The 16,734-nt window shown below is 47.5% G+C and overlaps 1 protein-coding gene across 2 annotated transcripts in view; it reads right to left on the reverse strand.

The window, feature by feature from the left end:
• Positions 1–16,734, reverse strand: part of VAC14 (Vac14, PIKFYVE complex component) — a 267,959-nt gene that overhangs the window by 238,316 nt on the left and 12,909 nt on the right. For both annotated transcript variants that reach the window (XM_019505828.1, XM_019505829.1), the window contains exons 2-6: positions 7,886–8,036; positions 4,519–4,686; positions 4,058–4,120; positions 1,834–1,941; positions 663–772 (exon numbers count right to left, since the gene is read on the reverse strand). In XM_019505828.1, the coding sequence (XP_019361373.1) occupies positions 663–772; positions 1,834–1,941; positions 4,058–4,120; positions 4,519–4,686; positions 7,886–8,036 (600 nt within the window). The remainder of the gene's footprint in view (positions 1–662; positions 773–1,833; positions 1,942–4,057; positions 4,121–4,518; positions 4,687–7,885; positions 8,037–16,734) is intronic.

Consider the following 16,734-nt stretch of genomic DNA (forward strand, 5'->3'; position numbering starts at 1 on the left):
GGACTACATGGGCCAACCTCCTGAAATCAATGAGCCAAGGCTTCACCCATCACGCATGTAAAACCTCATTGACAGACAAGCTACAGCAGCCCCCTGCACTAGCAGTGGTAAGTACTCATCCTACAAACAGTGTGCTCATTTTACTACATTACAGGTTCTCTTTGGAGCCGACTTGAGATATCTGTGCTTGAAGGAACTCCTCATGTGACAGCAGCCACACCACAGTTCACATTAACTGCACAAAGCAACTACATCCCCTCTAGCTGAAGCATCGGCAGCTCTCTCAAGCATTAACTGACACCCATATGCTGTAGGTATAAGAATGGTCACTTCTAGCTTCCCCCTGCAGAATGAAGACTGGTAGTTGTCATGCCCTGCTATAGTGGGGCATCTTATTTCCAACAACTTTTTCAACACATCAGCACTCAATTAAGTGATGTATGCAGGGAGACAGTTGTAGACAAACTCCCACTGCCAGATGCTAAACCCAGAAAGGTACCAGCTGGAGACGAGAGAATCTCAGCAAACTAATTCTCTACCTGACTCCTTGTCAAGTAGCATCCACTTGAACAGACATCACCAGCCCAAGAAAGCACAGCTTATTTCAGCATGGGCTTGGTACAAGATGCCCATTCACCCAAGTGCTGCTCATCTAGACTCACATTTTCCGTATCTCTTTGCTGTTGTCTCCCAGAATCTGGAAGAGGCCATCCAGGATCTCTGGCAGGTAATCCAGAAGATTGATGTCAGGTACAGACTCTAGCACTAGGATCTAACTCAGAGAAGAATCAAGACAGACAAAGAAAAAGTCCTTGAGAGCTGCAGGGAAGACTAGAAGCTAAATAAACCAATTAACGCATGCCTATTTAGTGAGAAGGGGAGGGGTACATAAACCTGGACTACAGTGAGTGGCAATGTGAAGAGTACATGCGCCTCAGAGCAACACGGTGGTTGCTTAGTGCACTAGGCAACCAAATCAGCAGTTGAAAATGCTCTGGTTCCAAGCCCAAGTGCTACCAAATCCTAGGCCCTCCACAAACCTTCCCCTTCTATTAACAGGGGGACACTTATCTAACCTGAAGGCACTGAAAGGCCTGTTAAGTTCTGTTACTCTGAGTGTACAGACCTCTTGGGCAAAATGCTAACTATCTTCCTTCCACAATTCTATATGCAGTTAGTAAGGGGACTGGGGAACAATTACACAGCCTCCATGGCCAACTGGAGCAAACACCCAATGACTCAACATAAAAGGATGGGCAGGGCTGGAGGAATTGCTGGTCTGCAAGTAGTTCAAGTTAATTTATTCATCTGCACACACAAAGGCTGTGCATCTTAACTGCCAGTTCCTGGCAAGTGCCCAGATCAGAGATTCTCAGCCAGGGTGCCAGGGCGCCCTGGATGCCACCAGATCCTTTGAAGGGTGCTGCAAGGTGTGAGGAGATAAGCAGATAAGCCAGGCTAAGGTTTCCATCTGTCCGGACAATTCTCCAGCCTTACTGCCCAAACTCTGTGTAAGGAAGTAAGCACTGAAATGCATACATTTGTATTTGAAATTGGATGCCACTCAAGTTATGGAGGGGTACCTTGAGTCCAGTGTGGGGTACCCTGCATCCAAAAAGGTTGGACCACCGGCATAGATACTTGGATGATAGGCATGCTACAAACTAAAACTCCAGCTATATGTAACCAGAGCTGCCAGGGTCTGTGTGAGAATTTCCATGATAACCTGAGGGCAGCTGAGAGGTTGACAGCCCTAAGATATAGCAACCTGTGCACTTGATTGAGCCCTGGCAGCAGAGAAGCTGGCACAAGCATTATGCCACATGTACCTACCCAGGATATGATGAACTGCCGTGCATATTGGTTGTTTGAATAAATCCGCTCCCGCAGCAGGGGAATGAAGCTCACCAGATCAAACTTGTTACTCTCAGTCACAATGTCCTACAAAGTCAACAGAATTGCTAGATGTTAAGACAGCACATGCCAGCACTCAGCCTATAGCAGCACTATCAGCAGCTAGCCCCAGCCTCCAGTGTAGGAAGAGGGGGATTAAGAAGATATTTGAGAAATCAGCAAGCCACCAGCAAATTATCCAGCACCAGGAACAGGCAAGATCTCACAGCAGTTGGCCCTCAGGCCAAAGGAACACTGACCGATCAATTAGGATAGGGCTGTCCAACTGGTGGCCCACCAGGGGTTAATGCTCCAGGTGTGATGACAGTCAGGGGGCTCTGGGCTCTCACTCCTGAATTCAGGAGGCTACTTCTCACCCCTCTTTTGAGAGCCAGGCTGCCTGGGCTGCTGGAGGTCAGGTAGAAACCAGAAGGGTCACTCCCACTGTGTGTGGCTTTGTGCAGCATGTGGCCTGGGGACTGTGGCCTAGAGGACATGCAGCCCTTCACAGTCCAAAAGTTGGACAGCTGTGAATCAAGACACATTCAGCTGACGGTGGCTGATACCTGGTATTGCAGAAAAAGACAGACTTTCTTTCATAACGAACCAGTCCAATGATGCAATACCAAACAGAAGAGATTTCTTTGTGCAGGCACTGATCAGCAAATTTGCCAATAGCATGCAACAGAACCAGCCTTCCATGTAACTAGGTGTTGATGGCCATACCATTACCAGGTTCTTTTTAAGTTCTTCTGAAGTACCTGACTATGCCCTCCTTCGGCAGTGAATCCCTTGGCACCTTCCCTTGACACTGCAAAGGAGAATGCATGAGTATGGACAGACTCCTCACAAAGTAGGTAGCTCTGAAGGAACCTCTGTATCTTGCTGTTCACAGGACAGAGTACAGGTGCTGAGCTAGCATTTGGCAGCAGAGCAGGGGGCTGGCAAAGATCCATTTACCCAGAGGAGTGAGGAGAAGGAACTGGGAGTGGCTGGAGGCTTGCAAGACAACAATTACATTGCACATAGAGCAGGAACTAGAATGAAAGGCTCTTACAAGAGAGGACTGCTCTGCTCTTCAGAAACAGCACATTCACTTACCTACCTAAGGAGCCAACAGGAGAGAAGTGAAAGAGGGAGAGATATCACTCTGCATCTTGGAGGGGAAACACAGCTTCATGATCCTGCTAAGCCTGGCCTGAGCATTCTACTGTGGGGCCAAGCCCACCAAGAAGCATTTAATGACCACTCGCCTATCACTGTGTTCAAGTCAGCTACTCCTTCAAACCATTCACATGTTCCTTAGGCAAGATTCTTTGAGTAGATGTGATGATTTTTTTTTTTTTTTTATTAGACCAACTGAGCAGTTGGAAAAAAGATCTTAGCAAACTTTTGGGTGCAGTTACCCTTCTTCAGGCACAGGAAGTCTCTGCTGTTCTGAGACTCCAAGGAATGAGAGAAGCTAAAAGTGTGACAGGATGTCGGTGTGAATCTAAACAGGTAACAATTAGGAAAAACAAAAGATAGAACAGGGAAGGAGGAGGAAGTGAAAGCAGGGCTTCTCTTCACTTTTAGCTTCTTTCATTCCTTGGAGTCTCAGAACGGCAGAGACTCCCTATGCCTAAAGAAGCGTGACTGCGCCCGAAAGCTGACCAAGAACTTTTTTCCAACTACTCAGTTGGTCTAATAGAAATTATATCACATCTACTCAAAGAACCTTGCCTGCTTATGTCCTTAGATCAACATGGCCACAACCAAAAACCCAGCAACAGGCTCCTCAGACATTAGAAATTTTAGCACCAGGAAGCTCTCCCAGAGAACTCCAGCCAAACAGGAAGGGTCCAGGATTTATGTACGCAATTTACATGCCACCCTTCGCAAAAAGCTCAGGATGGCTTACAGAAAGTTTGGCAACAGTCACATGGCAGCACTGGCTGATACAGCCTCACAGAAATGATGCATCCTTAGCAAGATGCACCTACACAGGTAAGGGGTGAGTCAACTCAGCAATGCAGGTCCTCACAGGCAGGCTGGGCAAGCATAAGCACACAAAAGGTGTATTTAGCAATGCAGACCCACCCAAATATATATAAAACAACACACCCTCCCACTCCACAAAAGGCCTCTGAAAAGACATCCCCCCAAGGTAATCAGCTAACAGTACCTTGAGCAACCGGTCCAGTAGTTCCGAGCCACTCTTTACATTTGGGTCTGGATCGGCAGCAAGCTGCAATTCACAAAAACGAGAGAGTCAAGTCAATATGGGCTCTAGGGAAGACACATACACGTTGTGCACTTGGGCTGTGCTGCCATCATGTCCCAGATAGCTATGGAAAAGCCAAATGGCAAAGAAAAAATATCAGATGCCTGCAATGATTGCTCAGCTTAGTCACTTGTTGGCAGCTTCATTTCAGTCTAGAAGTTGAATGAGTTTGCAGGAACCAGCTGAAGAGAGACACCTGCAAGTGGACAGAGCTCGAGTGAAAGGCCCCCCAGGCAGGAGAAGAAGGTTGGAGGATGTCATCTTATGAGAACCATAGGCCTGCAGATGTTCCTGCTAACTGTACTCACCTGAAGCTACTCTCAGTTAAGGTGGGGAGGAGGCACATGGACAAAGCTTCTTACCTTGCTTAGGCCATCAAACAGCACATTGAAGTGAGGCAGGACAGAGCCCCGGGCCACCTTGACAATGTTGTACAGGGCCTCGCAGGCGTAGTACCGCAAACGGCTGTCAGCATCATTGAAGCACGTCAGCACCGGCTCTATCAGCTCCTTCAAGTACAGCCCAGAGTCCTGGGGGCAAGACAAGAGAGGGGCTCAGAGCCAGTGCTCGCAGACAGCTGGAAGAGGTAGGCTTTTTGTGGTCCATCATGGCACATACATGATAAAAGGTAAACATGCTTCAGCTAGCAGCTCTTCCAGGTGCATGTAGATGACACAGCCTGGCCCAAACTTACGTTACTATGATTTACAGTTCAGAGGGTGCCATCAGATTTAGTCCTGTGAAAGCCTTTGATTGGCTACAAGCTGTGAGCCTCCAACACAGGAAACCTTTGCTACATCTCTTGAACTGATTGCATGTCACTTTGGCTTCCAAATAAGGATGTTGCCATCCTTACAACTGCCTTTAAACAGCACACTTGGAAACAATCCATGAACAGACAAAGGCTTGAGATGTCTTCAGAACATAAACAGGGTCATTCCTGAAAAGAGAGACTTCAAGAGATACTGGCTCCATCAGAGGAGACCACATAGTTGAAAACCAATTTTGAGTTCAGGGGATATCAAACAACTAGCTCCACTTGTAATTCAAACCAAATGTAAAGCTAGGTTGAGGGAAATATTGTTCCACATGTTGGCCTTTGGGGCACACTGGGTTCTGAGTAACCAGCCCCCTGATGTTACCCTACTGGTATATCTGACCATTGTTCCCATACAGGTGCCATGTCTGACCAAGCAGAGAGATCATTTTGAGAAGGCATCTACTGCAAGTACTGGGGCCCAGGGTCATGAGATTCATAAGTAATTTCTGAAGTAATTTTCATTTATTTTAGTCAAATTCTCTCTAAACACCTCCAAAAAAGCTGAGGGTGCTTGTCATAATGAAAACTATTTCCTTCCATTCATCCTCCCCAAGAGATTCCCACCCACCCCTGTGAAAATGACTTGTGCCACTTTCTGAAGACACCTGGGAATGACTAGCGTGTGCCATAAAGGCCAATGCAGCTGAGTCAGAAACAAGTTCCCATTGAAAGACCCTTCATACCAGTACATACAGTCTTGCCAATAGGGTAAACATTCAACAGAGTAAACAGTCCTACTGAAGTTAAGTCTTCTGCAGTGTTTTTCAAGTGATTCTCAGGCAGGTTTGATTACATAATATCTTAAAATGAAGTCTTATTCTCATTTATGGGGGGGGGCAGCTGCACCCCTGCACCCCCAATGTACAGTTCCTGCTGGTGGCGGGAGCAGCAGCAGGAGCAGGCTCTTGGGGCACTCCTGGCCCATTGCAAGCAGAGGTCCCTGGGTGTGCGTAGCTCCAGCTGAATCCAAGGAGCTGCATATGGTGGCAGAGCCAGCTGGCCCAGCCCACTAGCGTGTGCCTTCAAACCAGACCATGCTGGCTCTGTGCCAGCACATGGGGCTCCTGGCAGTGCAGGTGGGGGCCATGTGCCATTGGGCCAGGCCGGCTCCATATCTCCACAGAGAGCATCTAGCACTCCAGTAGAAAGCCACATGTGGAGACAAGGAGCCTGCCCAGCCCAATGGCACACAGTCCGGGAGCTGAGGGGAGTTGCACTCCATTGGGCCGGGCAGGCTCTGTGCCTCCATGTGCAGCTTCCTGCTGGAGTGTTAGAAGCCCACACGGAGGCACAGAGCCAGCCCGATGGCACACAGCTCTTGCCTGCAGTGTCAGGAGCCCCATGTGCCGGCGCACAGATCCAGCCCGGTCTGGTTCAAAGGTGTGCGCCAGTGGACTGGGCTGGGCCAGCTCCGTGCCACCATATGCAGCTCTTGAGATTCAGTTGGAGCCATGCACCCCCAGGGGGGGCTCTGCCTGCAATGGGCTGGGAGTGCCCCAAGGGCCTCCTGCCTGCAGCTCCCACCAGCAGCAGGGGCTGTGTGCTATGAGGGGGGAAGGCACCCCATACACCAGGGGTGGGAAAAATGCAGCCCACTGGCCAGATGTGGCCTGTCAGGCTATTCTATCCAGCCCGTGGGGCCCCTAAAAAATTTGCCTCAGAACTAACATAGCAAGAACCCCTTTCCAGTGCATCCAATAGGTTTAGCTGATTATACTGATTCACTGTCTCAGTAAAGGGAAATTAAAGGAATTAAAATCCACCTGCATGTCACTGCAAGCAGGGATGCTTGTTAATAGAGTGTGGTGTGCTACTGTATGGAGTGAAATGCTTTAAGAAGTGCCATCCTGGGTCAGACCAATGGTCCATCTAGCCCATTATCCTGTCTCTGACAGTGGCACAAGTGGATAATAAACAAAATGCTATAGACACAGTCTAGGGTTGCCTTCCCTCCCTCTACCCCCCAGCTGTCCCACCCAGTCATCCTCAATATTTAAACATACAACCCATGAAAAAGGCTGCTGTGACTTCAGAGCGTGGATCTGGCTCTTTATGCTCAAAACTGCTGCTTCACCAAACAGTTCCTGGCCTAGTCCTGCAGGCTTTACTCAGTGCTTTCAAAGGGAAAGTGAGGAAAGAAGTAATTGACAGTAGCTCATTTCAGGTCAGCTAGTTTTGCTTTGTAGCCAAATGTCACAGGAGGGTCTCAGCCAGATGGACAGGCATGTGCGATAGATGCTGCAAAAGGCTGTCTAAAACTGAGTTTAAATAGGGTGTCTCTGTAAAAACAACTGAGGCCCAGAATGCTTTAGGCCTCTCACCAGGATGGAGCTATATTATGACCATACTTCAGTCTAGTTAAAATCCCATCTGTGCTAAAATAAGGTACCATGTGCTGTGGCACTGCAGAGCATAGGGCCATGTTTTCCACTAAGCATATAAAGATGAAAATAACTTCCCCCTGCAGCATCCCTGAGTGCCAAGACTGCCACATTATCTACTAAGCACCCAGAACCAGTGCTCTCTCTCAAGCATTTGGCAGACTTTTGCCTTGAGCATCTCATAAGAAGATTAACTTCTGCTGACTGTTTGAACATGGACAGACTTCAGTCTCATTAGCCTAGTTCATTATACCCCTGCTCATCTCTATTCTCAGCCTAGCACCAGGGTTAATTTTTAATTCTTTTTCCTGCAGCTAAAATTTAGCAGCTGCAGTTAAGACTGTTTCAGTTAAGCAGAACAGGGCTAGGAGGCACTGATCCTTCTCATGAGGGTAAGCATTAGTGCTTCAGTGGCCTCTTCATGTGAACTGAAGTCACTGATCCAAACACTCTCCACCAAGTTGGCTCACAGGAAGCAGGCACTCGCATCCTATGGTGACAAGCACAGTCTAGGAATCGGACACCTACCTTGCCAAGGGCGATGGAGCAGGCTGCCAGGCCGATTAGTCCCCCCTTCCTGCTGTGAGGGTGCTGTGAAAGCGCAAACTCCTGTGACAAGATCTGGATCACATGCTTGATCTGGGTCATGTTGCTCTGAGCCACGAACTCCCGTACTAACCTGAGGAGAGTGAAAAGCTTCAGGTTCTGTAGGACAGAAGTGCCCCCAACCCAACTCAGCGTGCTCGGCTTGCGTCCTTGCTCCCACAGAACATGGCACAGAGTTCAGCAGTACAAGCCAGAGACTCATGTACTGAGTAGCAGGTGCCACAAACCACCCCAAGAAGTGTGGGCAGGACAAGGAACTTTCATTACAAACAGTTTCACTTGAACCCGGAAGTGAAAGCCTATAGTTACCAACAAAGCAGGGAGCTAAACAACTAACTGCCAGCTCCTCAGCTCCACTTCTCTTTTTACCCACCCTGTGCCATTTCTATCTTGTCATAAAGCAGGCAAGTGTTTTGCCATGGGTGACCCTGAACCAACAGCATGGAAAGTCAGCCCAAGGCCTCGCCTCTATGGGGGAGGAACATTCCTAGAAACAAACCTCATCTCCTCATCCAGGCCTTCACATCCAGAGCATCTCCCTCTACACCCAACGCTCTAGAGCAATGATTCACCACCATTTTAGATAAAAGGCACCACATGATAATTTTCCTGAACTTAACAGCACCCTGGCATTCTGCCTTGGCTTACACCTCAGTGGTCTCAGCTGAGATGCTGTCACCGCTGCAGCACCCCGAAAGGATCTTGTGGCACCCCAGGGTACCATGGAAACCTGCTTGAGAACCACTGTTCTAAAGACCCCTAAAACCCAATGCATCCTGCAAGCTTCAAACTGCTGTTAACAACTCTGCAGTCATCCTTAAGCCCTCCAAGGACAGATGATTGCATCTAGCCTGCTGAGTATCAACAGCAAAGTGCTCAGCTGAAAAATCAAACCCCAAACATTGGCAGTTCTGACCCGAAAAGAACATTCATGTGCACGCAGCTCCCTGTGAGCACTCAGCTCCCATACTCCCTGCCTGCTTTGCAATAGCCTTCAGGAAGGCTGAGAACTGAACTGAGATCACGAGTAGGATCTCACCCTAGGCCAGGCCCTCACCCCTGTGACCTGGCCTGAAGGTTCCTTCATTATAAACCCAAAGGGAAGCCAACAGCTCTCTAGTTTTGTTAGAAGCTGCAGTCTCTGTAGAAGTTTTGTTTCAGCATTTTACTGCCAGAGCAGGAGGGTCTTAGAAACAGGGGTTCAGCATTTATCAATGTGAAAAGACACCCACTGCAGACACTGTACCAGAGATGAAAGCAGAGTCTATGTAGTCTGAGCACCAGGATAAAAGTAGTTCATCCCACTCACAAGCCATCAGCCCATGCTAGGCCCAAGTGTTTGCCTTTGTAATGAAATCCACCTCCATTCAGAACTTTCTTAGATAACCCCTTAAAGCAATGTTTCCCAACCTTTTCCAGCCCAAGGCATACTCACATCAATACAATTTTTCTGCCGCACACCTGTTAAGGCATTCCCCATCTCCATATTTATGAGCTCATTGCCCAGCAAACTTTGGTGGCATATGTTCAGAGGCTCGTGAACTGCGCACCCCCCACAACCAACACATGAGTGAGTCTTCTACAAATATCTCATCAATGCAGTTTATTTGTTAGTGCTAGATGGCTGGAGAACTTTCTCATTATTCCAAAATTCTCACAGCACACCAGAGAGCTCTTCAGTGTGCTGTGGCACACCAGCTGAAAAGCACTGCCTTAAAGCAAAGGAGTCCTGCCTTTTTGAGCACTGGTTTAAGAGTCTATGTGGTTTTTCAAGTTATGGGGTATCTGTCCCATGGTCACCGCAAAAAGTCTCTTCCAATACTCAGACTAGTCCTGTGCTCAGTTCAGCCTAGTCTGTGCATCAATTCCAGACTGTCCTGGGAAGAAGGGTCCTCTACACAAGTTCTGAAGTCTATTCCATAGACTTGCAGTTCCACTTTGGATGAACCAAGTTGCTTGCTAGAGGGGAATGTGACTGCTTAGCCTAATTATGACTAATGAGAATGATTTGCCTAATTAGGACAAGATTAGCATAAATTCCACTTGCCAGGGATAGATTTTGCTGGCGTCAGGTGGTGGTTAACTGGATGTTAAATAGATGTGAAAAGCTAAAAACTGCTCTTTTAATGTAAGAGTTGATACATAAAGATGAAGTATTTTAAGTGGGTGCTTCCATCAAGCACAAGTACCTGAAGGCTGGCACTTGTATCTGAAAGCTGCAGAGTGGAGAGAAACAGACATTGGAGTCCACAGGGCTCACAGTCAAACACAGGTGGACTGGGGTAAGCAGAGATGAGGATGGTCTGAGTCTAATGCGCCCTCCCTGTACAGACCATAGCAGAACAAGCAAGTATGTGATGGGATTCTTGCTCTCCAAAGTACACTCCATTTTACTATAGGCACAGCAGCACCTAGTGACTGCACCTAGGGAAGATTCTTTGCCCCTCTTTGAGGCACCTGCCTATGCTTTCCATCCTGCAGGAGGCCTTACTGAAGGAGACAGCCATGTCTGGAGAGTAGGTCTCTGCTGATGACTGAGGAGGCTGCTTCCAGGGCAGAAGCCAGTTCTGCATGCAACAAAGCTGAGCCATGGCAATTTAAAGCAAAGATATGGAAGTGTTGCATTCCTCACCACTACAACAGCTGCATGCTCTAGAGTCTTTTGCCAACATGAGCTGCACTGCCATCAGGAGCTATTCCTCCCTGCCATCTTGATGCAAGAAAGACCTCCATCTGGAGCAAGGTTCAGGGGGTGAGTTTCACTTTAGAGGCCAAGGTGAACCTCCCCTCTCCCATAAAAGAAACAGATGTGAGTTTAGACAGCTCTACTCAACCTTCCAAGTCCTGAAGCACCAAGGGGCAGGAGGAGGTGTGGGTGGCAGCACTGCAGCTCGAAGACAAACACTTTTCCATACTGAAGAGGACTCAGAAGAGAATATGAGAGTAATAAAGAGGAAAGGCACAGCACATCTGGCCAATACAAAGTTTTGAGAGATACTTCTTGACCCATATTTTCAAAATGATTTTTTGTGTTCTCTGCCTGATAACTTGTCATTTATTCTGGACAGCAATAGCTAGTACCACAAGTTCTCGGAACCAGAGCAGGGGTGCACAAGCTCTGGCCCATGGGACAGATCTGGCCCACTCGGCTCCCCGTTGATTTGTGGAAAGCCCTGTGGCTGTGGCCTGCATGTTAGATCAAGTGCACAGGGCAGCACATGCCCCAATCTCATTGCACAGGGCCAGGCAGAGGCAGCAGCAGTGTAGGGCTTCAATCCTAGCATGCAGACTGGCCCCACACCACTCATCTGGCCCACTTGGTCAAAAGGCTGACCACCACTGAATTAGACAAAGATTTCACATATCAGTATCCCTTCCTCCTCAAGAAACACTTTTCAGACCTCACTACCCTGAGCTTTTGGGCAATAACCAGAGAGTGCATTTGAAACAAAGTTATTCTGACACACTGATGACCATGAATGACAAACCACCAACCAAAGCCTCAATTCTACAATTGCCTGAACAGCTACATTATTTCACAGACATCAGATTAACCCTAAAGGTACATCTCTTTCTGCTTCTCCTCCCTTCCCATGTACTCATCCCTTCCCCACTGCTGTTGGAGGTGTCAACATCACTGCAGAAACAGACTCAAAACAGTTGCCAAAGGAGAAGCCTGCCAGCCAAGGATTTATGGAGATGTTTGCAAAAATTCAACAGCTGGAGCATTGGTGGTTCAGTGGTAGACTTCTCACCTGCCACACGGGAGGCTCAGCTTTGATTCCCAGCCAATGCAAGTACAAGGTTTCCTTTGCTGGCTATCCTTTCTGTAGAGGATGTGGAAAAGACCACCTCAGCCCAAGCATTGTTCTAAAGTTTTTTAATTCCTCACAGCTGGTTAAAGCTAAAATTAAAGCAAAAATATTTAACAGTTCACATAATTCTGGCACATTAAGTGTTTAACATGGCAGAGGTATTTAAGAAATCACAGAATCTTAGAACCTCTCTGTGCCAGCTTCAGTGAGAAATCGCACATGCTAATAACCCCAGCATACCAGGAAACTGAAATCTAAACCACCAACCTCAGACATGGCTGATAACAAGGACAGTGGAAAACCATAAGCTGCTCTTTCCTATGAGTGCTTCACTCACTAAACACACGTTGCAGCTCTGTGAGACTACTTCCATAATAAGTGTATCCAGCCTAGTTCTCCTCTTGCACCATTTCCAATGAAAATGGTTCTTTTTGCTTGGACACCCTGGAAACTCACAGGAAGAGCCCAGATTTGACACCCTGCATGAAGTGTCAATTATGTTCTTAAAGTGGCAACTTTAAAAAAAGAGCTTCAGTTTCCAGTCTCGCTGCTGGCAACATGTTCTAAGGAGAGAGCCTGGTGTTTTGTAACATAAGACCACCAGAACTAAGAAAAAAATAATGTCTCTCCATATGGATTTCATAACTAGACAGAACTTTTACAACATCTGCTCAAAGCATTTCCCTTTCCTCAGGGCTCAACATCCGCCAGTCACAGCAAGCTATAAATAAGAGAGATCCAGAAGCAGCACTTAGTATCAACATGGCATTCTCCCACTGGCAAGACCATCCTGACAGTCAACTCTGAACCCTGCCCTAGGCTGTGTTGAAGCTGAGTTTCTAGTCTACGTGGTTTGCATGAATGGTGAACTTCTTCCCACCTTGCTTCTCCAGAAGCAAAGAAACTCTCTGCTCTCCCTCCAGAGCCACCTGCCTATTCTCAGGGTTACAAAAACCTTTTTACTGTTCCTAGAGAGATCAATCTTAGGCCCTCCTCCTCTGAGTAAATCCACTACCCAATTCAATTGTCGCTGTTGGCTCGATGATTTTACAAGCAGCAACAGAAAGAAGACAGCACTGTTGCTACCTACAGGTTTCTGTTGCAATTTGACAGAGCTAAAAGCAGCAGCAGGGAGGACTAGGATCTATGTCAGTAGGTTGACAAAGACTCTTCTCTTAACCTCAGTGGAAACTGTTGCAGTCAATACAACCTCCTCCTGGCCCCCTGTTTGATCACACAAAACATGAGTCACAATTGTCACCACAACAGTCTACAGCAGGGATGGGCAAAATGCGGCCCGGGGGCCAGATGCAGCCCACCAGGCCATTCTATCCGGGCCATGGGGCCCCCAAATATTAATTTTCTAAATTTTTTATCTGCTCTGGGCATGCCAAAACTCCATAAGTGGCCCTCTGCCCAAAATAATTGCCCGCCCCTGGCCTACAGGTACTGTCAGAGAACAAATTCTGGTACTGGAGTATAACATATAACATGGTCTTCTTGACCTGATGCTCACAAACAGGGAAGAATTGGTGGGGAATGTAGTAGTAGATGGCAACTTGGGCAGCAGTGACCACGAGATGACTGAGTTCAGGATCCTGAGGAAAGGAAGGATGGACAGCAGCAATGTAAAGACCCTGGACTTCAGAAAAGCAGATTTCATCTCACTCAGGAAACTCATGGGCAGGATTCCCTGGGAAGCCAGACTGAGGGAGACGAGTCCAGGAGAGCTGGCTGTACTTTAAAGAAGCCTTACTGACAATGCAGGAACAAACCATCCTGATGTGCAGGAAGACTAGCAAGTATGGCAGAAGACCAGTTTGGCTTATCAGTGAACTCTTCAAGTAAACTAAATCACAAAAAGGAAACATATAAGAAGTGGAAACTTGGACAAATAACTAGGGAGGAATATAAAAGTATTGCTCAGGCATGTACGGTTGAAATCAGGAAGGCCAAAGCATAATTGGAGTCGCAGCTAGCAAGGGATGTGAAGGGTTTCTACAAGTATGTCAGTAGCAAGAGGAGGATCAGGGAAAGTGTGGGTCCCTTACTATGGGGGAGGAAACCTTGTGACAGAGGATGCAGAAGAGGCTGAAGTGCTCAATGTCTTTTTTGCCTCAGTCTTCACAGGCAAGATCAGCTCCCAGACTACTGTGTCTGGCAGCACAGTTTGGGGATGAGATGAGCAGCCCTCAGTGGTGAAAAAACAGATTAGGGACTACTTAGAAAAGCTGGACATGTACAAGTCCATGAGATCAGAGGGGATACACAAGACAGTGCTGAGGAAGTAGGTTGATGCAACTGCAGAGCCACTGGCCATCATCTTTGAGAACTCATGGCCATCAGGAGATATCCTAGATGATTGGAAAAGGGCAAACATAGCACCCACATTTAAGAAAGGGAAAAAGGAGGATTCAGGGAACTACAGACCAGTCAACCTCACCTCAGTTCCTGGAAAAATCATGGAGCAGATGCTCAAGGAATCCATTTCCAAGCACTTGGAGGAGCAGGTGATTAAGAACAACAGCATGGATTCACCAATAGCAAGTCATGCCTGACCAATCTGATTGCCTTCTATGACTAGGTGACTGGCTCTGTGGACACAGGGAAACCAGTGGATGTGGTGTACCTCAATTTTAGCAAGGCTTTGATACAGACTCCCACCACTTTCTCGCAGGCAAGCTAAGGAAATATGGGCTGGATAAATGGACTGTAAGGTGGATAGAGATCTGGCAAGAGCACTAGGTTCTGAGGGTAATAATCAATGGCTTGGTGTCTAGTTGGCAGCCGGTATCAAGTGGAGTGCCCCAGGGGTTGGTCCTGGGGCCGATTCTGTTCAATGTCTTCATCTGACTGCAGCAGCCTTTCCTGCCCAAATGCTGGGGGCCAGTACCTGATGATTTCATGAGGTCCCTTCCAGCCCCTAACATCTATGAATCTATGACCTGAAAGGTGGCATACAGTGCACCCTCAGGAAGTTTGCAGATGACACCAAGCTGGGGGGAGTAGTAAATACACTGGAGGGTAAAGCTAGGATCCAGAGGGACCTAGACAAATTGGAGGATTGACCCAAAAGAAATCTCATGAGGTTCAACAAGGACAATTGCGAGGTTCTGCACTTAGGAGAGAACAATCCCATGTACCAGTACAGGCTGGGTAGCACCACTTTAGAAAAGGACCTGGGGGTTACAGTGGACAATAAGCTGAATACGAGTCAACGGTGCACCTTTGTTGCCAACATGGCTAACAGCATACTGGGCTGCATTGGTAGGTGTGTTGCCAGCAGGTCAAGAGGAGTGATGATTATTCCCCTTTATTTAGCACTAGTGAGGTCACTCCTGGAGTACTGTGTTTAGTTTTGGGCCCCCCACTACAGGAAGTATGTGGACAAATTAGAAAGAGTCAAGCAGGGGCAGCAAAAATGTTGAGGGGGCTGGGGGACATGAATTACAAGGAGAGGCTGAGGAAACTGAGCTTACTTAGTCTGGAGAAGAGAAGACTGAGAGGGCATTTAATAGCAGCCTTCAACTATCTGAAGGGGGGTTCGAAAGAGGATGGAGCTAGACTGTTCTCAGTGGTGGCAGATGACAGAACAAGAGGCAAGTCTCAAGCTGCAGCAAGGGAAGTTTAGGTTAGATATCAGGAAGAATGTTCTCACTAGGAGGGTAGTAAAGCATGGGAACAGGTTACCCAGGGAGGTGGTGGAAGGTCCATCCTTGGAGGCTTAAAATCTAGCTAAAAAAAGGCTTTGGCTGGGATGATCTAGTTGGGGATGGTCCTGCTTTGGGCAGGAGGTTGGACTAAATGACCTGCTGAGGTCCCTTCCAACCCTAATTTTCTATTATTCTAACCGAGTTGCATATATTAGTTTCAAAGTTCTTTACGTAAATCAGGGCCAGGAGCCCCCACACAGGTGAGCTCCTGAAGTTGCTGGGAGAAGCTGCTTTTGCAAAGGCACCTGGTGCCCAGTCGAGTGAAATGTCCCTCGCACATTGCCTCAACCCACCCATGCACAGCCCAATCTCTCTGCAGCAGCCCTGGTGCTCAGGACCCTGCTGCATGTACAGCACTACCATGGCAGCAGCAGCAACAGGAGGAGCTGGTAAAGGTCCCTTTGTTGCTGAGCATGAAGCCCTATGACCGCTCCCCAGCACCCTTTCCCCCTCCCACTGCACGCTGGGACCTGTAGTCTGCTACAGGCTTGGGATGGCAGCAGGGACTGGACTACACTTGCCAGGGTGCTCCAGGTACATGGCCGTAGTTATCGGCTACAACAATAAAAAAAAGCTGATAGTATCATTTCTGTTTTTACTGGTGCCAATACAATAATCAACTGATACATTGGTGTGCTTCTATTATTTAGTTATTTGTTTTGTAGGGTCATAAAACTTAATATAGGAGCACAGTAAGATGAATGCACACCCACTACTAAGATCTGTCCCCAAAGCTTCCCTTCCCAAGACCCAGACTATGCTGATGCAGCAAACATTACTTGAACACTTATCACAAGGAAAAAAAATAAAGTCGTCATTTTCCCATATTTTGACAAAGGAGGAAGCAATACTACTTTCAAGTGCAGACAAGAGAAAAACTTCAGTAACCCCTGAGCTGTATGAACCACAGTACATTTGCCACAGGTTACCTTAACAAGCATTTTGTTGTGGGGGGAGATATAGTAGGGATGTAAAGTTATGCAGCAAGAGGTTGGGTCTGGATGTAAGCCACATTCACCAGATTACTGAATCCCTGAAATCCTTAGGTACCCTCATCCTCAAGAGAGAACCACAGATTTCTCAGCTGCTCAGACATGCCCTTGAGAAAAAGCCTGCTTCAAAAGAGAAGCTTTGAGCTTACATCCTACAACCAGCATCTAGCTCTTTTCCCTTTAAAGACTCAGAGGAAGTGCCCTCTTAAGGAAAGTCACCTGCACAAAATGGCCAGTGCTATTGGTTTATC

Source organism: Gavialis gangeticus, unplaced genomic scaffold (genome assembly GCF_001723915.1).
Source record: "Gavialis gangeticus isolate Ggan-Ray unplaced genomic scaffold, GavGan_comp1, whole genome shotgun sequence".
Classification (NCBI taxonomy): domain Eukaryota; kingdom Metazoa; phylum Chordata; order Crocodylia; family Gavialidae; genus Gavialis; species Gavialis gangeticus.